The sequence below is a fragment of the Asterias rubens genome, chromosome 13 (genome assembly GCF_902459465.1).
Source record: "Asterias rubens chromosome 13, eAstRub1.3, whole genome shotgun sequence".
Lineage (NCBI taxonomy): Eukaryota > Metazoa > Echinodermata > Asteroidea > Forcipulatida > Asteriidae > Asterias > Asterias rubens.
The window spans coordinates 10,498,081-10,521,715 of NC_047074.1; the positions used below are offsets into that span (position 1 = coordinate 10,498,081).

At 38.9% G+C, this 23,635-nt stretch overlaps 1 protein-coding gene across 2 annotated transcripts; it reads right to left on the reverse strand.

Moving 5' to 3' along the window:
• Positions 1 to 5: 5 nt before the first annotated feature.
• LOC117298432 (E3 ubiquitin-protein ligase RNF13-like) lies at positions 6 to 23,379 on the reverse strand. Of its 2 annotated transcripts, none has more exons than XM_033781693.1 (10): positions 23,138 to 23,379; positions 17,270 to 17,401; positions 15,669 to 15,749; positions 14,128 to 14,259; positions 12,363 to 12,450; positions 12,152 to 12,233; positions 8,730 to 8,835; positions 5,945 to 6,038; positions 4,048 to 4,128; positions 6 to 3,145 (listed from the first exon to the last, which is right to left on the reverse strand). In XM_033781693.1, exons 2-10 carry the CDS (start codon positions 17,369 to 17,371, stop codon positions 2,661 to 2,663), a joined length of 1,251 nt encoding a protein of 416 aa, XP_033637584.1. In that variant the 5' UTR covers positions 17,372 to 17,401; positions 23,138 to 23,379; the 3' UTR covers positions 6 to 2,660. The 2 variants fall into 2 exon arrangements, with proteins under 2 accessions (XP_033637584.1, XP_033637583.1); XM_033781692.1 differs by lacking the exon at positions 8,730 to 8,835 and adding an exon at positions 10,721 to 10,826 and having other exon boundaries at positions 23,138 to 23,377.
• Between the last annotated feature and the right edge of the window lie 256 nt (positions 23,380 to 23,635).

Sequence of the window (23,635 nt, forward strand, 5' to 3'; positions counted from 1 at the left end):
CAAAAGTTACATAGACCCTTTAAGTAGGAAGAATATCATGCCTGGTGTAAGAAGCAAAATCAGTCGACAAATGGGCCTCGCTTGACCTTGCTGATTGCCAGCAGCCTAGTTCAAGGATAAGATTTGTTGTAAACTTGTATCTGAATTCCATAGAGCTATATATATTGACTAGAGCGCTAACACCCCGTTATACACGCACTAAGGTTTTGAAGCTCTATGCTGAATTCAGACTTTTTATGTCGGCCTTGTGAGGAAAATAATTTTGTCTACATGTATAAAGTAATCCGCTCTTGTGTCTACTTGCAGAAACTGTTCAAAAAAGCTTTTTGTATCAAAATACTTTAGAATTTGTATCCCAGTATCAGACTTTTTTATTAGCCTCTCACCCCTGAGAGTTATGTTCCCTGTTGCAATTGTGAATAGGTTAATGCTGAAATGCCTTCGCTCGAAACATGATTAAACTATTTTTTCGTGAAATTCCTTAGGTCAGTCTAAATTGGTGGCAGGGGATTAACCTAGGAGTGTTGCTATAAGGGAATCCTAAGCATCAACGCATGTTTACTATTGTTGTTATTTTTAATATTATTATTATTATTAATGCATGTTAATATGCTGCAGCTGTTTTCAAAAGAGTTGCTCTTACATCAATGCATGCTAGCATGGCAACCACGTCACAGTATCAAACAAACAGGCTTGATGAAAACAATCGTGATTTTTGTATTACTCTGAGGTAAATAATTTTTATATTAATGTCTACGTGTCTCCAAAATCACCCTTTGTTTAAAAAAAATACAGAAAAATAAGAGAGAATTACAAGAGTTAGAATGTAATAGCCTCTGTCACACACACACAAATTTGAAGAAAACAAATTGTCAAAATATTAGACAAGATTAAAGTTAGTGTAAGATTTGAGAGACACACAGGTAAATTTGTCAAAATATTAAAGGAAATTTAAGTAAGATTTGAGACAAAGTAAAGATGAACATTGGGCAATTGGTTAGGGTTAAACCAAAGTCAGACTTCATGAAACCACATAAGCTGAAACAAATTGCTTAGGTGAGTCGGGAAACAGTACATGATGGTGTATTTTTGCAGGTAATATTTTTCTGGTAAGCACTGTTGATTTTTGAAGAATTCCTACTTAGAAGACTGGCACACTTCTTTGAAACATTGCAAGTTTGCCATAAAATTCAAATCTCTCTTTGAGGTTTGATGGTTCTGAACAGATCCAGTGGTGTAAACAACTGGAAATGCAACCTTGCGATCAGTAAGCTCCGATCATCTTCAAGAGAAATTTGGTTATGTAAAACAACAGGGCCCAATTTCATGGCTCTGAGTACGCAAAAGCCAAAACTTGCCACTTACCCGTGAAATACGCTTGCCGTAAGCACAGAATTCACTGCTTCCGTAAACGCTGATTCTGTGCTTATGGTAGCAGAGCCATGAAATCGGGCCCAGGCGGTGTAATAACACAACATTTCAATCAGAAAAAAGAAGAGATAATTAGATGCCGTTACAAAACACCTTGCTAGGTTGTATCTCTACTCTACAAACTTTCAAATCAAGTAATTTGAAATTGTAAAAAAAAAGATAAATCGTCCCAAAAGTTGGATTATGATTTACAAATTTACATGAAGTGCCACTCGCAGAAGGAAAAATAGAGAGTGAGATTATACTAATTGCAGGAAACTTACATTATAAACAAATCAATTGTTTAAAGTTTATAACGTTATAAACAAATCAATTGTTTGATGTTTATAATGTCTAAATAAAGATTACATGACATGTATAAATATCATACATACTTTATATTCATTCTTCACATTTTATCAAAAAGCAAATCAAAGAATCAAGGTTTGTTTGTTAAACGTGTTTAGAAGGGTGTCCATATCAGTTTCTATGTGTAACTTTTTTGATAGTTCCGGTTACCCCCTTGCATTAGCCACCATTATCAAGGTCAAACAATGGAAAAGAGCACCTCTCAGCCAATAATAGGATAGACTGGTCCTTTGTCCTTTGTCCATGGGGTGTCCATGGGGTGTCCATGGGGTGTCCTGGCCAAATGGATAAGAGCACCGAACTCAAGCTGGTTTAACACTCAAACATTGTAGACTGTGTAAGATTGGAATGCCCGAAACCATTGCATGCAAGTTGGTTCAGATCGGGTAAGAAATCAAAAGTAGTTGGGGCAGTAAGGGATAAAAAGTCTGCGATGTTTTGTTTTCTTTGTATGGCTTTCTTAATGTCTCTGTATACTTCTTTGTTTTCTGTAACAAGAGTTCAAAATCCACAAGAGTAATTTTAAAGCATGCTCAGCTGTAGTTTAGGCCATGGTAACGTGAAAGGCAATTAGGCCAGGCCTGACACTTCACAGAGGCAATGAATGTGATTGCCTCCATGCCCCCTGGTCATTCATTGATTTGGTGCCCTTGAAATGCTCCAGTAGAAATTATCAGTTTCCTCATAGGGTGCCCTTTGACAAGGAGAACCTGCCCTGCGAAGCATACAGGCCTGAAAGGCCATGGTTGTTGTTGAACCAGCCATTACATACATTGTGTGAGACCTTACAAGTGGTTAGTGCATCAACATTTCACTATTAATGTACAATTTCTGTCTAGAGATGTGTTCACGTTGACAGCAGCATCTTACTAGGTCAAAGTTCAAGCTAGATTTTCCTTGGACTCCATGTCAACCTGGACAAGTTGCTCATCGTCGATGACTACAACAGCTGGTACGTCATCTTCAACTAATCCCGCGACATTGTGTAAGGTGGGAATGGTCTGCTCGTTGATCGGCGACTGCGACAGCAAGTTCACGTTATCGTCGTCGATGATGATATCTGAGTCTGAGTCGTTCTCGGTCATGGCGGTGGATGCGTCCTTTTGATCGACGTTCCTGTGTTCGACTCCACCCCATGCCCCGTCCATACCCCGGGACGAGGCGGCCGAGGTGTCTGCGGTGGCCGGCCCGGCGTGATTGCTGGTGGGCGAGAGCAGAGGGGTGTGCTCTGTGGGACCCCCGGAGCTTTCGTCGGAATCGCTCTCGTCAGAGTCTGCTTCTCCGGCCGGTACCACTTTGCGTTTGCAGACTGGACAGGTGCGGCGATTATTGGTCAGCCAAGGGTCAACACACTTGCAGTGAAATGCTGTGGATTGGACAAAATACAAGTAAAAATTACTGCACACTGCTATACTTATCATTGCGTAGTGAAGACATAGTGGGGAGTGCTGTTTGAAATGTCTTTGCTACATTTATATGTAGTATACAGATATAATGGTTCGAACACATTGGCATAGCTGAGTGTCTCAATGCCAATTACTTTGTTGGGAGCGTTAAGCTGTTAGATGGAGATGGGCAATTCCGTGGTCAGTCACATTACACTTTTCTGTGTCATTTCTTGATCTTGGTGCTAGTAGTTCTATGTGAGATATTCTTTCCACTAAGTTTATAGACTGATTTGTACTTGACAACCAAGGCTTTGAATTGATGATATTATAAATGTTGTGGGCTTTGTGCTCTGGATGTTATAACATTGTAAAAAGCGGTCAGTCGCATTTACACAAAAAGGACATGATCAAAAATACACTAGTACAATTCAAAAGTTTCCTCTAACTAAAAAACTTGCGAAAGTTTTACTACATGTAACACAACTCTTATACATAAGTATCCAACAGGATACTTATAAACGGTCAGCAACTTGAACTTTTAGGTATAGATGGCAGAACCATGGTCAGTCAATTTGACTGAGCCTACATTGAGCCCAAGCTAAGTTCTTATTTGGCAAAATTGGGTTCATTCCTTGTCAACAACTAAAAATAAATTGACTTCTTATGTTAGCTATTACTTCTTAGTGGAAAGAAAATTGTGACAACAATTTGATTGTTAGCTGTCATGTCCATGTTTGCTTGGAATTGCCCAGTATGCTGAATAGAATTGTGGGAGGACAGGGTTGTTGTGGGGCAGTGGGAAGCATCAAGTAAACATATGGTAATCCAGGGCTTCTGTTATTGCATTTGCTGTAAAGTGACAAATTGAGGTTTTTCTTACCGTGATTGCAGGGGAGGATGCGCAGTTTGTCGCCCTCTTCATAGTCATCCAGGCAGATTGCACAGACATCATACGCATCACCTGTTTATAGTCAGAAACAAAGGAAAAACATGAAATCTACACTTCTATGGGAAGTGAATGTATGGAACAACAATAGTACAGTGGGCAAAATATACACTCCAAAAGACTCTTGCAATTTTCAACTGTTTACAAACATTATTTTAAGTGAAAATTTATCCAAATTTCGTTGTCATTCTCTCAAGAAACTATAGAACGAGTACCCCGTTTCAAACCATATCTCATTCGCTTGATGTGCGCATTACAAGTCTTATTATTATTATTATTATTATATGATTAGAAAGATATTTTAAAAGTAGAATATAATGATCCACACAAGTATTACCCGAAACTGCATGGTTTTCCTTTTACCTCATCGACTAACCAAACAGCCATTTATGTGAGGGAGTCAAAATTTTGACTCCCATAAATGGCCGACTGTGTTAGTTCGCAAAGTAAAAGAAAAACCATGCAATTTCGAGGCATGTTTGTGTGGATCATTGTATTCTACTTTTACAACATCTAACCATATACATTTTATTTCAAACGGTTACAAACGCTTTTCAAAGACCAACTCGACCGATCCAAGGCAACGTGTGTCTTTAAACCCTGTTTAAGCTCGTTGCCAGTTAGTATATACATGTAGGTTATTTATAACATAACATACAGTTAAGCCACATTAACAAGAGCAAAAGTGAAGAGAAATATCTGATCCAAGTAATCAATACACGCTGTTTTCTACAATGTGTCACAAACCTTTTTTAGGGAGATCACCAACATAGGGCTAGATAATAATAATAATAAGTCTTATATAAGTGGAAGTGTCGTGGCCGAGCGGTTAAGAGCACCGAATTCAAACTCTGGTGTTTCTGATCAGCAGAGTGTGGGTTCGAATCCCCAGCCGTGACACCTGTGTCCTTAAGCAAGACACATAACCATTGCTTCGTCCTTCGGATGGGACGTAAAGCCGTTGGTCCCATGTGTTGTTTAAACGCATGTAAAAGAACCCAGTGCACTTGTCGAAAAGAGAAGGGGTTCGCCCCGGTGTTCCTGGCTGGATTGGCAGCATATTGCGCCACAGCACCTTGTAAACCATTACATTGTGCTTAAGGATTAGGTCTTATATTATCTCAGAAATCGCCCCCACTCCTCGCAGTAATAATACCTGGCGCTTTGTATCCTTTGGCAAAAGGCGCGTTATAAATACGGTTATTATTATTATTATTATTATTATTATATCAACATTTATTTCCATACAAACACAATATACAAATACAAACAATAGGATGTTACAAGACTGAAAACTGTATGGAGGCATGGCCCATTAAAGCAAAGCTTGTAAGCTGGGATGCCTTTTACAAAACAAAGGAAGGTAATAAGATCATTTAAATTATATAGCGCACGTATCTACCAAACAAGGTACTCGAGACGCTGAGTATATACAAACTTTCAGAAAGATAGGTAATTGCAGTGATGAATTCTGAGAACCAATTATGTAGCACTTTATAAGGGTTTACAAGGTGCTACGACGCATACAGCAGCCACAGCCAAGAACACAGGGGCGAACCCCTTCTCTTTTCGATAAGTGCACTGGGTTCTTTAACATGCTATACACAACACATGGGACCAACGGCTTTACGTCCCATCTGAAGGATGAAGCAATGGTTAAGTGTCTTGCTTAAGGACACAAGTGTCACGGCTGGGGATTCGAACTGCTCCGTAGCTCAGTTGGTAGAGCACCAGCACGTTAATCGGGAGGCTGTTGGTACAAATCCCAATTTAGTCAAATTTGTCTTTGTTCATACCCAAATCATCTTTCCCTAGTCCGACAGACTCTCACCTTTCACAAATTTCTTGGTGGGTATCTTTTTTAGATTTGTACGGGATAGTCTGGCCCGTTTGATTTGTTGTCTCTCACGGACATACTTGGCAGCCTAGAGGGAAAGAAATAAAAAACAATTTAAATCATAGATGCAGTTATTATTAATTTTGATCTACATGAATTTGTTATGCCATGGAAATATGTTGCCATGGAAATGCTGAATCAGTCAGCTTGTAAACAAATTAGTTTAAATTTGTATTCATAAATACCAAAGACAGTTTATCCATTCTGATTGGTCGAGAGGGCATCACAAGGGCTTGTTTGAACAGATGATATAACACCAGTAAAAAGTTTTGAAACATGGGCGTGACGCGCTAGCTTGCACCTGTGATTATAAGACATTTGCTTCATTCCTATTGGTCTAGAGCAACGGCTGAAACAGTTGTGCAACATCATGCGATACGCGGGACGTGCACAGCATTCCCTTACCGGAGGGCTTTACCATTTCATAGCTGGAGGGGTGTTGTGTTGAAAGAAATCATTGAATAATTATAATTTTAGCATTTATTTTACTTTTTGACCAAAAGTGTTGATGTTTTTTGACCCAAAAGGTATTTATGAATGGGAATCAAAGTGTGTTGAATCAATTTTCAACTAGTGGTTTGAACCCGCCGAGTTATAAAGAACAAGGCCTCGTTGGGATTAAACCACTAGTTGAAAACCTCTTCACCACACATTGATTCCCTTATTAATAAGTGCAATGGCTGACCTACATGTGCATATATACAATTTAAACATTTTCAAGCTATCAGAAATCAAATGCGCCTTATTTTTGACCGCGCGAGGGCGCTATAAATAGTACTTTTATCACTTCCGGGGGTATACGCGATTCGCCCTGCACAGATTAATAGGCGTTCTGTCACTAGTGTTGCGCCGTAGTTTCAATTTGTTTTAGAGGTGGATTATAACGGCTCCTTTAAAAGTCTTATTGTCCGTGATGGATTAGATGTCTGTGGTGGTAATGTGTTCCAATCTTTAATAACTGTTTTGGGTATGAATGAATATACCCCCGGAAGTGATTGAGTGCGCCCTCACGCGGTCAAAAATATGGCCCATTAGGAAGAGTATCATGCCCGCCTGTTAAAAAGAATGACACTCATAGTTGATGCCTAAAACTTACAGTGGATGATGTTTGTTGTGCAACATTAATCCATTTAAAGTCTATTAAAGCCATTGGACACTTTCGGTACAGAAAAAAAATTAAAAGTTCACAGATTTACAAATAACTTACAGGGTTTACAGAAGGTAATGGTGAAAGACTTCTCTTGAAATTATTATTCCATGAAATGCTTTACTTTTTGAGAAAACATTAAAACAATATCAATTCTCGGTATCGAGAATTACGGATTTATTTTAAACACATGTCATGACACGGCAAAACGTGCGAAAACAAGGGTGGGTTTTCCTGTTACCTTCTCCCACCTCTGATGACCAATTGAGCCTGAATTTTCACAGGTTTGTTATTTTATATAGAAGTTGTGATACACGAAGTGTGGGACTTGGACAATACTGTTTAACAAAAGTGTCCAATGGCTTTAATGTCTGTATAATAATCACATTACACATACCCAGTGGTGATTTTCTTTTGAAACAATGTTTTTATAAAATAATTTCTGGAAGTCGAATTTCGAAGCAGAAATTTGGTTTTGGTGTTGAAATTTGACAAAATGGCAGTTCAGGACATGCCCTTTCACCAGGAAACAAGTGTAACGACCAGAACCAAGAAGCCATACTCTAATAACACTAGGAACCATTATCATTGAGCTGCCTAACTGTCAGAATTTGAGCTTACTGTGCGATTTCCATTTCACATCGCTGCTAATCACAAAGATGGGAAAAGGCATGTTAACCTTTTGCTGCTTTCTGTTAGCAAACAAATCAATACAGGGTGAACACGTTTATTATCACGCGTGATAAAAACTATTATAGGATTTGAGGCATTGCATGGTGAGGTATCAATGTATATTTGGTTTGCGGTAACACCATGTGTGTATCTACTTGCCAGGTAGAGTTGTTCTTAGGGAACTGTCTTGCTTTATTCTACTGCCGTGGAGTAGATAATCGGAGGTTCGAGAGACTTCTGACGATGACTAGAGCCAGCTAGTCGAAACGTTGAGACCAATTTCAGAACTGACTCCGCGGCAGTACAGTTAATTACGATCCTATGAGCTAAAGTAGTAGTCCAGTCTAATTTCTATACCATCCGCCCTGGTAATAGTTAAAAGCAGGACAGTTCTTTTCAGAACTGAGAAGTCTCCCGAACCTCCGTTTATCTACTCCACGGCAGTAGAATAAAGCAAGACAGTTCCCTAAGAACAACTCTACCTGGCAAGTAGATACACACATGGTGTTACCGCAAACCAAATATACATAAAAACTATTGTTCTACTCATTTCTCAAAACCGTTAGCATTTTAGGCAGAAATATTGAAAGGAACCCTTTCTACCATTACTTACTTTTAAATCATGTAAGTCATGTGTGAATCTGTGAACAGTTGTGTTTTTTTATTTTACGAATTGTATTGCTATAAATAGCGTGAAAATTCACTTATCAGTAAGCAGCTCTTCAAATTTGGCACCAGAACATGGCAATCCAAAGATGGTGACGTTCATATTGAAGGGAAAACACAACAGTATAAACTTACAAATTAGAAAGGGGAGGATGGTGTTGTGGATTAGCCACAGTTAGGGGGGAGAGGCGCATGATGCAGGTACCCATTGGGTTAGTGAAAGACTTGACTTACCACGTAAATACCAAAGAAGACAATGCACGTTGACGAAACAATGACAAAAGGAAAGAGGAAATAGCCGGCGGGGAAGTTGATATAAGGGGTAAGTTTCACCTCCGTCCTATACCGAATTGCACGTCAAGAGGAATAAAACACAAAACATCACGATAAAAAAAACAAAGTAATTGACGGCATTGTTTGATGGCGGTGTGATGCTGTGGCAAAGCATAGGATGGAAGTGGATAGCAAAATGTCTCGTGAATTTTCTTTTCATAGGATGGAAGTTGGTTGTAAACGTCTTGTGAATTTTCTTTGCATAGGATGGAAGTGGATTGCAAGTGTCTTGTGAATTTTCTTTTCATAGGATGGAAGTGGATTGCAAGTGTCTTAAGATGTTCCTTGCATAGGATGGAAGTGGGTTGCAAACGTCTTGAGAATTTTATTTTCATAGGATGGAAGTGGGTTGCAAATGTTTTGCGAATTTCCTTGCACAGGCCCTCTATCGATGAGGGCAAACAACTACGCAATTATCTATGCATAACTCTGCGCCAATGAAAGTCATCCTCTGACCTCAGCGAGGGTGCTGTTTTAGGTTGTGCATCATCTGGAAAGGAGGCTATATGGGGACGAGAGAAATACACCTTTTTCTGTTCCTTTTTTGTAACTGTTTATTTGTATCATGAGCAACCGAAGCGCCATGTGGCTATTTGTGGCGGATACCGGCGCTATATCAGACTCCATTATTATTATTATTATTACCTCCATGATGAGGGCGCTATGGGGGAAGCATGTCCAAACCAATTTTCAGGTTTGTTGGACGCCGTTTTAATTGCAGAACAGAAGATGCAAACAAAAAATCAGTGTTAGGGAAATTTAATAGATAAACTGTATCATTCTAAAATAAGATACCATCTATTCAGTACACATAAGTTAGTTCTGTTGTCAGTTGTGCCACCGAAAAATACCTCAGCAGTGAATCGTTTCAAACGGTTCGCAAACTCACTGGAATAATTGCACCAAGAGTAAGAGGGCTACAAAAACTCATTTCATGCAAAGATCAAGAACTTCATGCGTTTAAGAAAAAACAAAGCAAACAAGCAAAACAAAGGAAAGGTTAGGAAGGAAGAGGGCGGGGGATGTGGGGGGGGGGGTGATTGGGGAATGATGTGTTAAGAATATCAACATTTAGCATCCACTTCAAACTAACATGCCTTGCCACAACAAACACAACAGTGGCTGAATTTATGGACAGGTTGGAAGGTTTCTTCGGAATGTCACTAAAAAAATATCCAATCACAATAACCTCAGAAAAATCAAATTACTTTCAAGGATGTGTGTCGTACTGCCTCGACCAAAATAACAAACCCAGAAAATAGAATGGGCTGTTGCAAACTGCTTACTTACAGAAATGACCAGGGGCCGATTTCACAAAGGTCTCAAATTGATCGTAACTTCAAATCAATCGTAGTTGCTAAGTAAAGTGTGATGTCACAATACAAATCTCTATGGTGATACTGAAAACTTGTCTTGCGATGAGTTTTATTGCTTTGTAAAATCGGCCCGTTCCTAATTTCAAAAAGCTGTTAAGCAGAAAATAAGCTTTTAAAACAAATCTCTTTGCTTTGCTAAGCAAAAATTGCCCAACAATGCAAACTTTATGTAATTTGGCTCGTAATTTGTGTCTGCCAAGCTATACTTGTCTGTGCTTAGCAAGTTCTTGTGCTTACAGGCTTTATGGTATAAACGGTCTCACAATTTGACCCTAGCAGAGGCTTTCTCAAAGGCTAAGCGAAAACACAACACACAAGTATAGTAGTTAACTAGTTGTGTTGCTATTTTAGCCATTGAGAAAGATTCCTCTAGTGCTAGTTTAACGTAAATCTGTGGACATTGTGTTTTGTGTTACAAAAAGTACCCAAATCCTTTAAGTGAATTTAAAATCCTAGGATACCTTTGGGGATGTCCGTAAATCCAGCCGACATTCATTGATAAACCACTAAACTTACCAAGAAGAACATCATAATGATGAAGCAAACGCCTACAATACTTATGAATGGGATGATGTATACATTATAGGGGAAGGTGAATTCGGAATTCAAAATAATTTTGCTCCTGGGTATGAAAACAGAAACGGGAGGAAATTTCAAACAAAATAAATCAGTATTAATTGTATTAAAGGGATGGTACACGTTTGGTAATTACTCAAAACAAATATTATTTTAAAAACTGACTTGGTAACGAGCATTGAAGAGCTGTTGATAGTATAAAACATTGTGAGAAACGGCTCCCTCTGAAGTAGCATAGATTTTGAGAAAGAGGTAATTTATCACTAAAATAATAAAAGTCTTCTAGCTAGAAGTATTTTATTCCAAACTGAAAGCACACAATTTCGTCCAACAAGGGTGTTTTTTCAGTGACCAATTGAGCTCAAGTTTTCACAGGCTTGTTATTTTATGCTTATGATGGGATACACCAAGTGAGAACACTGGTCTTTGACAATTACCAAAAGTGTACAGTGCCTTTAAACCCAATAGCACATGATGTCAGGCCAATAAAAAAAAAGAAAATAGTGTTTCTGGTCTGGCAACCAGAAAGACTTTATTCCTTGTTCGTTTTTTTTGTTTTCATTTTCCTGTTTAGTACCACTGTATTGAAATTGATCAAAATAGTTGTTCAAGTGCTTGAAGTTTTCTTTTTTGACTTTGTGCAAAAAAAAAACTTTGCATGTATGATAAATAATCTGAGACAATGGAAGATTACAAGGAATAACAAAAATCAAGAAAGGACGACTTTGACTTCTGCAAGGTCCGATAGTGTGACTTGCAGATCACAGGAGATGGCCCAAAGGACCCCAGAGTGAACTTTCTACGCCCTGCTACGGCGCTGACCACAGCCAAGGACTTCAGGCATTCAGGTTTATGACTTTTCAAAATAGGCAGGTAGGCTATTGTAGAGAATGCCTCTCTGATAAAACTAGAGTGGTCCATCAGCGAGACATAAGGGCCCAATTTCATGGCTCTGCTTACCGTGAGAAAAGAATTGGAAGCAGGGAATTACGCACTTGCAGCAAGCAATTTCCAAGGCTAAGCAGGGATTTTTGGCTTGCGCGAGTGAGTACTTGAAGTTACTAGGCATTCGTCGCTTACACTGTCAGCACAAAAATTCCGCGCTTGCACCGAATGGTGATTGTAAGCGCCAAATTCAATATTAACAGAGCCATGAAAATGGAGCCTGTTCATTTGATGAAAGCATACCAGCAGCACCAAGGCCCAGTTTAGCCTGAAATTCTGCGCTTAACACCAATAGAATCAAGTGCTTTCTACTAAGGGTCATAAGCGCATAATTTCAAGGCAAGATTCGCCATGAAATTGGGCCTAGCTGTTGGATTATGATGGATGAGGGTTTAGGACTTGAGTGATTGATTTTAAGTGACTTACCCGGAGGTGTAATTCATTAGTTTTAGGGCCGCCCCTGACGAGGCGCCCACAAATACTGAGGGTATAGAAACCTCTTTGGCATCTGTAGGGTAAAGACATCGGAAAATAGAGATTGGTACACTGCCCAGCGAGGTAGATGCATAGCTTACTGTGGAACTTTGTCACACATTTACAAACAAGGGATTAAGACTGACATCAATTAATCACTAACCTTTGTCACCACCCATTTCCAGCAGTTCATCAGACCCCACATTAAACACAATGACACCCTGGTACATCATATTCTGGGCGTTCAATACCTTGAGAAAAGATAATTAAAGATAAATGATTGATCAATATGGGGTGTTGTGGCCAAGCGGTTAAGAGCACCAAATTCAAGCTCTGCTGATTCTGTTCAGCAGTGTGTGGGTTCGAATCCCGGTCGTGACACTTGTGTCCCTGAGCAAGACACTTAACTATTATTGCTTCTCTCCACCCAGGGGTAAATGGGGACCTGTGAGGGCAGAGATGGTTCTTGTGATTGATTTAGCCGAGTAGCGCATTTGTTGCCAAGGCTGTATACTCCCCAGGGAGCTGAGATGGTTTAAGGAGTGAATTAAGGTCCAGTGACCAGGGGTAATAATTTGAAGCGCTTTGAGACACCCATTCGAAAGTGAAAAAGCGCTATATAAACTCAAATATTGTTTTTTATTTAAGTCAATAACTCAATCAATGGGTTCTGTATTCAGGGTTCTGCCCATGGTGGTCAGTGCCAGAAAGCTTGATTTCCTGACCACCGCTGGCGAAACTTACTCTTTTTCTTTGGTTTGAGTCTGTTTTAGTAATCAAGGATCGGCGAGTAGGCAACAACCATCAGCCATTTTTTTTACCACACTTATAAAAAATCCTGGGCAGAACCCTGTTTTTGTTGAGTGAATTATTTAGAGCTTGTTCAGTTGAGTGAGAGGATGTCTTCAGCCGACGCCTTCTCGGGAAACTCTGATGGTCGTCTTCCACGCATCTCGGTCCAGCATCAGCGTCCTAAGCTCAGATGTTTCCTGTTGTGTTGCGTTCTTCTTCAGCTGATCAACGAATGTAATTCTCCTCCTGCCCTTGCTCCTGTTTCCGTCTATGGGCTCCCAGAGAACTAGGGGGCTCACAGGTAGCTCTGGATGGCGTACACAGTGGCCAGCAAGCCTCATCCTTCGTTCCCTGATCTTAACAGTTACCCTTGGTAGGGCAGCGTAGAGCTGGGAGTTTGGCATATGGTCTGCCCAGTGCACATCAAGAGCTTGAATCAGTTTGAATTGATTGATGGATCAAAACAAATTCTGAATTCAGGAAAAAATCTTTCACAAAATCAAACAACTTTTTGTTCTTATAAATAAAAGTAATTGTGAAATCAGCAGTTGGTCGCTTGGGCGGATTGAAACCCAAAACCTTGTGATTGCAAGTCCTGAAGTCTAACCACAGAACCATGGTGACCGCAAACAAACACATGAAATGTGCACTGCTAAAAATGGTATTCTTGAAATAAGAAAAACATCTTATTTTGATAAAATTTGTCTAGGGTTTCTAGGGAGTGACATAAGAGTTTTATCAAATTTTTATCAAATTTAATCAAATTTTTGTGCATTCGTGCCTGGAGCTTTTCTTCTACTTTTTCAAGTCAGAGTTTGTTGTTTTTTTGTAATTTTTTAACAATAATGAATGTAAACACGCCAATTTAAGTCTTTTTAACTTCTGTCAAGTTTTTTTGTGATATTTTTAATAAACCTTTAATGAATGAATGAATGAATGAAAAGAATAAATTCTCAAAATAGGAAGTTTTTTTCTATTTTTTTCAAGAATACCATTTTGAACAGTGTAGTACTGCTAGTCCAAATACCAAATTCACCTACATGAATAGGCCTCACCATTTGGGTTAAAGTAGAGAAACGGGTCTCCAGTCAGAGACACGAGGGGTCAAGGTCAAAGGTCACGTATGTACAGTTTACCTTCTCATTGAAGTTGCAGATGCCCCTCCTGATCAGGGCAAAGTAGTTGACGTAGTCGGATGCGTTCTTGGGTTCCGGAGGATGCTGAATCGGTTGGCAAGCGTCAATTGGAGAAGCTACAACGAGCATTCCCTGTCAAATGCAAAATCAAATTTTGTTTCAACATTAACACCCTGTGAGACCCAAACACCCGCTATTAAGAGGTTGTTCAGACACGGTACTAAAGTTGGTTTTAACACATTCAGTTTTTTTAAAGGCAATGGACACAATTGGTAAATGTCAAAGACCAGTCTTCTCACTTGGTATATCTCAATATATGCACAAAATAACAAACTTGTGAAAATTTGAGCTCGATTGGGCGTCGATTGCGAGATAACTATGAAAGAAAAAAACACCCTTGTCACACGAAGTTGTGTGCTTTCAGATTTCGAGACCTCAAATTCTAAACTTGAGGTCTTGAAATCAAATTCATGGAAAATTACTTCTTTCTCTAAAACTACGTCACTTCAGAGGGAGCCGTTTCTCACAGTGTTTTATACTATCAACCTCTCCCCATTACTCATTACCAAGTGAAGTTTTTTGCTGATAATTATATTGAGTAATTACCAATAGTATCCACTGCCTTTTAACTCTATGCGTCTGAACACTCTAAAAACTTAACCGTATCAAGTTAAAATCGAGTAAGTTAAATCGGTCGGCGAGGGTGATTTAACGCTCATACTCTTTGCAGGTTTATCTTTCAGCACGGTGTGTGGACAGAATCAAAACAACCACATCCGGTTTGAAGTCCTCACAGGTGACCAGTGACCAAAACTGTGTTGCGTGACAACTAACAAATTGTGAAAGCCAGTATCATTATTATTGTTATGATACATTACAATAAAGGTTTTCCAAGCCTATCCACCATAAAAAAATCGCAGATACTCAGTACGGGCGATGTAGGCCTTTGAGGTGCATGCTGGTCTAGCTATCGCTCCCTAGCGAGACCAGCATGAACCTCATTCAACAGTTAGCACTTGCGCAATGGGTATTTGCAAAAAAGGTCTATGCTATCACCGGAGCCTAATTTGCAGGCCCTCTTGTGTTGAGAACCTGCTAACCTTAATAAATTAACATTTCCTAGCACCTTTAAAGATAGTGGACACTATTGGTAATTGTCAAAGATTAGTCTTCACAGTTGGTGTATCTCAACATATGCATAAAATAACAAACCTGTGAAAGTTTGAGCTCAATCGGTCGTCGAAGTTGCGAGATAATAATGAAAGAAAAAACACCCTAAAGCACCTTGTCACACGAAGTTGTCTGCTTTCTGATGCTTGATTACGAGACCTCAAGTTCTAATCTTGAGGTCTTGAAATCAAAATCGTGGAAAATTACTTCTTTCTCGAAAACTACGTCACTTCAGAGGGAGCCGTTTCTCACAATGTTTTATACTATCAACCTCTCCCCATTACTCGTAATCAAGAAAGGTTTTATGATGATAATTATTTTGAGTAATTACCAATAGTGTCCACTGCCTTTAAGATGCAGTGACTACTCACCTCTAAGCCATTTATCGGAAGTCTTGCTCCGAAGGTAGATGGTATGGATGGGAAAATGAAGGTCTCATCCTTCAAAGTGATCTGTGAGAATATAAGGTGGAACATAAGTTAGTGGAATAGACATTTGTTTTATTGGGAACCTGTAGGGTTTGTCAACAATTTGTTTAAAGGGTATTTTTATATAGTATTTTTTCCTAACAAAAAACACAATGTCCACAGATTTACATTAAACGTACACAGTTTGAAGATTATGATAGTAGAAAGCTTCCCTTGAAATTTTACTTACTGAGGCGCTGTACTTTTTGAGAAATGAGTAAAAGTAATAATTTTCGTCTCAGTTTTAGCATGTAAAAAACGTACTAACCAGTTATGCTATGGTTTTGGTGTAATAAGGGGATTTTACATGCTAAAATAATTCTGGTCTTTTGTGACGAAAATTATTTTGTGACTTGTTTTACTCATTTCTCAAAAACTACACAACCTTAGTTAGTAATATTTGAAGGGAAGCTTTCAACTATCATTAACTTCAAACCCTGTAACTGTAATGTTATCTGTGAACATTTTGAAAAAGTATCTGAATCCTTTTAAGTGACTAGCCAGCAAGACCAGTTAGCTTGTCCTATCACTGGTCTGCTAGCTTTTCAGCTGGTCCATATTTTATGATTAATATCCGTATTCAACATTACTATAGCATGGGACTATGTGATTTGAAGCAATATGAACAATGCAGTGGCAAGCAATCAACTAGCCAGCCGGACTAGCTGGACAAAATTCTGAGTGGTCGTTCGGTGTTTGAACTGGCATTGGCCGGCGGAGCACTGGTTGGGGGAACATGGACCTGAAGCCCTCATAGGACTATTTTTCTGCGAATTTAAACAATTTCGGTGTCCTAGCTACATGTAGGAACCAAAAGTTGACGAGAAGATCCCCAACATTCCTTAGACCAAAAACAATTTTGCTTCAATCAACATTTGAATTTTACCATTTTGCTTAGCTTATCAGCCAGGAGACACTGATACAGACAAGTGAACAAGCTACATGTATGTGACTAGTTAACCGTGAACAAGCTATGGGATAGGTCCCACATCTTGTTCACTGGTCCATATCACTGAAAAACTTAAGGTCAAACTCTGCAAACAGACCTACATTTTCATCCTGTATTTAAAGGCAGTGGACAATATTGGTAATTACTCAAAATAATTATTAGCATAAAACCTTACTTGGTGACGAGTAATGGGGAGAGGTTGATGGTATAAAACATTGAGAGAAACGGCTCCCTCTGAAGTAATTTTCAACGAATTTGTTTTCGAGACCTCAGATTTAGAACTTGAGGTCTCGAAATCAACCATCTAAACGCACACAACTTCGTGTGACAAGGGTGTTTTTATCTTTCATTATTATCTCGCAAGATTGATGACCGATTGAGCTCAAATTTTCACAGGTTAGTTATTTTATGCATATGTTGAGATACACCAACTGTAAAGGCTAGACTTTGACAATTACCAATGGTGTCCACTGCCTTTAAATAGAAGAATTTGAAAAAATACACAGCAAATAAAAATATCAAGTTACTGTACAAGCAACAAGTGTCGATCACTTACTGCAACCACGTCTGCAAAGGCATAACTTGGCATTGAGACTGCCATCACTGCGAGACTTGCCAGCCAACAGAGGGCGGCCTTTAGATGCACCCCAGTACCCATGATGTGTGTTGTCACCAGAGTTGTCTAAAACTGTAGGGCAAGAAAATACAATACATTGTTAATGTTAAGCTTTAGAACTATAAACTTCTCATGCTATTGCTTTAGCTCAAGCCTGTTATTTCACAGAGGTAACGAAGGCGATTACCTCCAAGCCCCCTGGTCATTGCCGTGGTGCCCTAGAAATGCTCCAGTAGAAATTTACAACGTTCTCATAGGGTCACTGCGTGCCCTTTAACAAGGAGGAAATGCCTTGGTGCCCGTGCCCTTTCAAAAACCAAACATACAGGCCTGTTCGTTAATGTATTGCATCAGGATAAGAATGTGTCCAATTTTGATTAACAACGATGTGATTACCAGCATTGCACACTCAGTGTGCTTTTTCGCAAGCGACTTTGAACCCATGGCTTTTACTGTCAACTGACAGCAACATTGTATTAATAACACTTTTAATGTACAATTGTTGCTGTCAGTAAAGGCCATGGGTGGGTTCAAAGTCCGACATGAGAGTCAGTGGTTGGGATTCACATGTTATTGTAAGTAAAACCAATTTATTTCAGCTACTGGTTTGTCCCTAAGAATTGAAGAAATAACTTAACGAATTTAAAACTTCACAAACTTTAAGTCCAACCTCCAAGGTTTTTTATTTTGGTTTGATAATAGTAAAAACATATTTTTTTTTAAGAAAAGCTAAAAAAACATCATTATCGTCCTGCCAACTTCTATTTTAGAGGCCGCCTCTTTTTTTCTTTTCTTAAACTTTTTCTTAACTTTTTTTTTTTTTATGACACACTTACATAATCTCGGCAAAGCATTTTATTTTAGAAAAACAGCCCAGCTGGGCTCAACACATTTTTGTTTAAATGTGTCATTTCATTTCAAGACATTTATTTCCATACAACAACAGAGAATCAAAATAACAATGACAAAAAGCAGTAAGAGGAGACCTGGAAATGGGGGCATAGCCACAAAATCAAAAACACAAATGCACTAACATAAACATAGCGATATATGTATCTCAGATGTGAACCAACAGATGTGAACTTAAGTGGCTTCAGAGGGATGCAAATTATAACAATACATTGACTAAGCTTAGGGGATCGATCCATTATCAATAACACAGAGTATAATGTAAAGTAGAGAGAACACAATAAGGGGAAAACTAGGAGGATGCTCTGTGGATTAGAGGAGATCTTTAAGAACAATATGGGCTTTGAGCTTGCGTTGAAAGGCAACTGTGTTCATGCAAAAAGTTGCACAACGCTGCATCTGTAGTACTTGACACTTTGAAAGAGATACAACATGGTGGTGCATAAAAGCAACTGAAAGCATCATTGAACACGTCGATCAAAACAGAACTTCCGGAATTGTACATTCTTGACCGAGGGGTTGTTATTTACTCTTATTTGTGGGGGTTGAAAATAGAAAACTTGTACCTGATCTTACTTTTAAAAAGTACTAGATGTAGTAATTAACAATGTATCATCTATACTGTGAAGTATTTTGACCTGCCCGCATACTGTCTGTGGTGGTACAAGGGGGTGGGTGGGTCTTCGTCACACCCCAATCAACAGGCACTTACAATGTACATACAATGGCCCACCTGATCCATACGACTGAGGATCATGATCCACCTTCTCAAAATGACCGGGTCATTTAAGACTTACATACTTTTACACAACAAATGTAACCCCAGGGGTCGGTTTCACAAAAAAAGCCTGTAAGCACAGAAAAAATTGCTTAGCAGAAACAGGTTACCAGTGAAAACGACACTAAGTTTTTATTGCCGCAACTGGTGCCCCACTCAGTTTTTGCTCGACATATAAATTTGCTACATCTAGCAGTATTTTCTGCTGAACACAGCTTTATGAAATTGGGCCCTGCTTAAGGTTGGGCGATATCACGATATTATCAAATATCGCGATATTAATTTGGAAATGATTTCGATATCGGATGGATTTGGTTTTAATCAAAATATCGATATATCGCGATAATCGCGATATATTGTGATATATCGCAATATCGATTAAATATCGCGATGTATTTGCTAGCTGAGACATCTCGCACCCCATAGGTATAGAGTAAAACCAGAAGAATAGGTCATTAGAACACCTCTCTTATGCTATGACTGTCTCTTCTACAACCTTCACTTGGAGTTTGAAGACTGATGATGTCAAATTTAATTAATCGCGATTATATCGAATATCGCAATATATTGTCGGCGATATATCGTGAATAAAATAAATCGATATCGCCCAAGCTTAGCCCTGCTGATCAGAAATGCCAGAGTTTGAGTCTCTCGCATGACTGCTCAGCCATAGCAGGCCATGCAACAAGAAGTTTCCAAAGAGTGCAAACAGTATTCCACTTTCTTTGTACATGTAGTTTTATTTTAGACCACTGCCATGACTGCAGGCCTGGGTTGCGTTTTTGCGACCCCAACCAGAAACATTGGTTAACGATTGAGCGTTTTCCGCGTCCGTTTGAACGCGGTGACGATGCTGTTCAGACCAACCGGTTACCGACTTGTTGAGTTGGTTGGGTTTTGGTTGGGGTCGCCAAAACGCACTCCTGATACTTCACCGAGGCAATGAATGCGATTGCCTCCATGCCCCCCCCGGTCATTGCCTTGGTGCCCTTGAAATGCTCAACTAGAAAATTTATAATTTCCTTATAGGGTGCCCTTTACAAAGGAGAAAATGCCTTGGTGCCCTAGCGCTTTCAAAACATAGCATAAAGGCTTGAGACCTCTATAAATGCATGATGCAATAACAACCAAGAACCAGAAACATCCGCTGCCTACAAATCCCCAGGTTTTTTCCCATTTTATATTGCAGGACTCAAAAGCTTTTACAAACAAACAGACAGAGTCATAAATTACTGATTTATCTAGGGTTGAATGTGTACCGTTGAGAATTGTAATCGTCACATGATTCTATATTACAGACTATAGTTTATCTGTAGAGCAATGGGTTAATCCATCATTCATAAATACCTCATACAGTTTCGTCTCGGTAAAATTATCAAGAACCAGGCCTAGTTGGGTTTAAACCACTAGCTGAATACCTCTTCACCACACATTGATTCCCTTTTTCAAAACTGCAGTGAATGAATTGAATGGAAATACAACAGGAGGGAAGTCCTAGTACTGGCATTCATTGTATGGCTTTCAGGACTTAACTTTTTGTCTTGAGTTGAAGCAATAGCAAAACAATATAAACTTAGAAGGCACTGGACTCTTTTGGTAATTGTCAAAGACCAGTATTCTCACTTGGCATTAAAAAAAACTGTGAAAACATTGCCCAGATTGGTCATTGAATTTGCAAGAGAACAATGAAAAAAAATTTACCCTTGTTGCATTACTTTATGTGCTTTCAGATGCAATTTAAAATTAAAGGCTTCAGCCGAGTCTTTCATTATTTGAGTGAGAAATTTACCTTACTCAAAAACTACGTTACTTCAGAGGGAGCCGTTTCTCACAACGTTCTATACTATCAACAGCTCTCCATTGCTCATTCCCAAGTAAGTTTTTATGCTAAAAATAATTTAGAGTATCTATTAATAGTTTCCAGTGCCTTTCAAAGGGAAATGACTAGTCATGTGACAAGTGTGGCATATGAGTAACCGATCAAGTGACAATGAAAACAAGGAAGGGCCCCGACTCTGCTGAATGGTGTCACACCATTTTCTTCCTCCATGGTCACACTGACTTCAATGCAAAAAATTATGTGTAGGTCGTGCAACCACTAAAATGAACAAGTAAGGAAGAGTTTTAAAGGCAGTGAACACTATTGGTAATTACTCAAATTAATTATTAGCATAAAACCTTACGTTACAAGTACTGGAGAGAGGTTGATAGTATACAACTTTGTGAGAAACAGCTCCCTCTGAAGTGACGTAGTTTTCGAGAAAGAAGTAATTTCTCCATGCATTTGATATTGAGACCTCAGATTCAGAATTTGTCTCGAACTCAAGCATCTGAAAGCACATTACCTCGTGTGACAAGGTTGTTTTTACTTTCATTATTCTCGCAACTCCGACGACCAAACAAGCTCAAATTTTCACAGGTTTTTATGCATGTTAAGATACACCAAGTGAAAAGTCTGGTCTTTGACAATTAACAATAGTGTCCAGTGTCTTTAATTCATTCAGACAAAAAAAAGTTAACAAGTGTCTCCATGTCCACGTAAAAAATGGCACAATTTTTGTAGGAGTCCATTTTTAAATTCACGCGGTGTGCTATGCAACAGTCTAACTTTGTTTCTTCGCATGATTATTAAAATGTGTGCAGGATAGCTCAGTTGCAACCTTTGCACACCCTGAAATCTTGGTAATTTTAACCTAAATTCTCTCCAGATGTGAAACAATATGCTGTATGATGGGGAATTAAAGTCTCGAGGTAATAATGAAGAGGGTAAGCTCTGCCGAAAGAATCATAACTTCTGTCTGAATAGTTGTGATAACATAACCCTCCTGCCATCGGCAGGAGGGTTACGTTATTGCAACTACTGTCTGAAGTGAAAATTTTGTTCAACATTTAGGAAAAATGTTTAGAAACAGGTTTGCTCACGAACTGTACTGTAACTTGTAAGTGACAAACTGAAACTTGCGAAAATGACCCTGGCAGATTTTCTTCAGGTGATAAACGAACCCTGCTGCGCTGTAAATTGATGATAAACTTTCCTATTATAGAAAGACAAATGCATACTGTTTTTATTTATTTCTAGTCTGATGTGAAGACAGTGAAAAACTGTCGGAAACTTTCTGTAGGGCCTACCCTGCCACCACTTTTTCACTTGTTTTTACAAAAAGGAATATCTCATTTCTTCTTCTTCTTCTTCCTTTAAAGGCAGTGGACACTATTGGTAATTACTCAAAATAATTATTAGCATAAAACCTTTCTTGGTGACGAGTAATTGGGAGAGGTTGATGGTCCAAAACATTGTGAGAAACGACTCCCTCTGAAGTGCCATATTTTTTGAGAAAGAAGTAATTTTCCGCGAATTTGATTTCGAGACCTCATGAGTCATAGAACTTGAGGTCTCGAAATCAACCATCTAAACGCACACAACTTTGTGTGACAAGGGTGTTTTTTTCTTTCATTATTATCTCTCAAGTTCAATGACTGATTGAGCTCAAATTTTCACAGGATTGTTATTTTATGCATTGTTGAGATGGTGCTGTGAAGGCTAGTCTTTGACAATTACCAATAGTGTCCACTGCCTTTAAAGTGCTGCTTCAGAAAATTTGAAGATTACCGCACTGAATGTATCTGAGTGAGTATTAGTTGCGATAACGTAACCCTCCTGCCGACTATTGCAACTATGAATGTATTGTAATTGTATCTGAGTGATAAGATGCTCTTTTACTTCATATCGAATGAAAAAGTGGTGGCAGGACACAGAAACTTTTCCAAAGATTGCGCCCAACATATCTGTATCCATAGACTTTTGAAACGCAAACATCAGTTTCATACTAAAAATAATAGTTTAGGAAGGGATAAAAAACAAGCAAGGGAAGACAAAACACCAAAATAATATTTATATTATAATATAACAAGCAAAAAACAAATAATGCAAGAATGACAAATCAAGAATAACGTTTCATTTGATTATAAACAAATGGTACGTGGTGTCCGTGCGCCGCCGTGTGTGCACCCAACAAACAGCTCACCAGTTTGTGCACCCTTTGTAGTTTGTTTGACATGTTGATTGTTTGGGTTCATTGATTAACAAAAATGGAATGCAGAAAATCAAAAAAACTACCCACCATAAATTATTCTTAACTTCTTTACGACGTCAACCTTCTCTTTTGCAACAAATCCACTCGATACCTCCTTCCTTCCCTGTCAGGCAACGACGATCAGTATTACTCTAATAAATTTCCTGTCTTCAGAGGGTAAGCTCAGCCAGTTTTACCCGCTAGATCCAACTTCATCAAGACATTTCACCCAATGTTTTTGTTGTCAATTTCCACTGCTTGCGCTACATAAAAAAAATGGCGATCACATAAACCAAAGATACACAGCTGAGCTATGTACTGGTATCCATACGATGTGTGCGTGAAAAAACCTAATAACATATCGCTGCTCACCAGCGTAATTTAGTAACAAAACAAGGTCAGTGCACTTTTTATTTTACAGGGGACTTCAATAAGAGGAGGGGGCGTGGGATAATCGTGGGTGGGAGGGGGCGGGATGGACCGAAATATTAAAGAAAACAAAATTGTGGGCTAAAAATGTACAATGAAGAAGGAACAAGAGATGTG

Excerpts from the sequence above, each read along its gene's own strand:
- LOC117298432 (XM_033781693.1), bottom strand. The coding sequence starts at position 17,371 with ATGGGTACTGGGGTGCATCTAAAGGCCGCCCTCTGTTGGCTGGCAAGT. Across the intron at positions 6,039-8,729 it reads TCTTCTTTGGTATTTACGTG|GCTGCCAAGTATGTCCGTGA; the intron begins GTAAGTCAAGTC and ends CTTTCCCTCTAG. Across the intron at positions 3,146-4,047 it reads CATCCTCCCCTGCAATCACG|CATTTCACTGCAAGTGTGTT; the intron begins GTAAGAAAAACC and ends TCCAATCCACAG.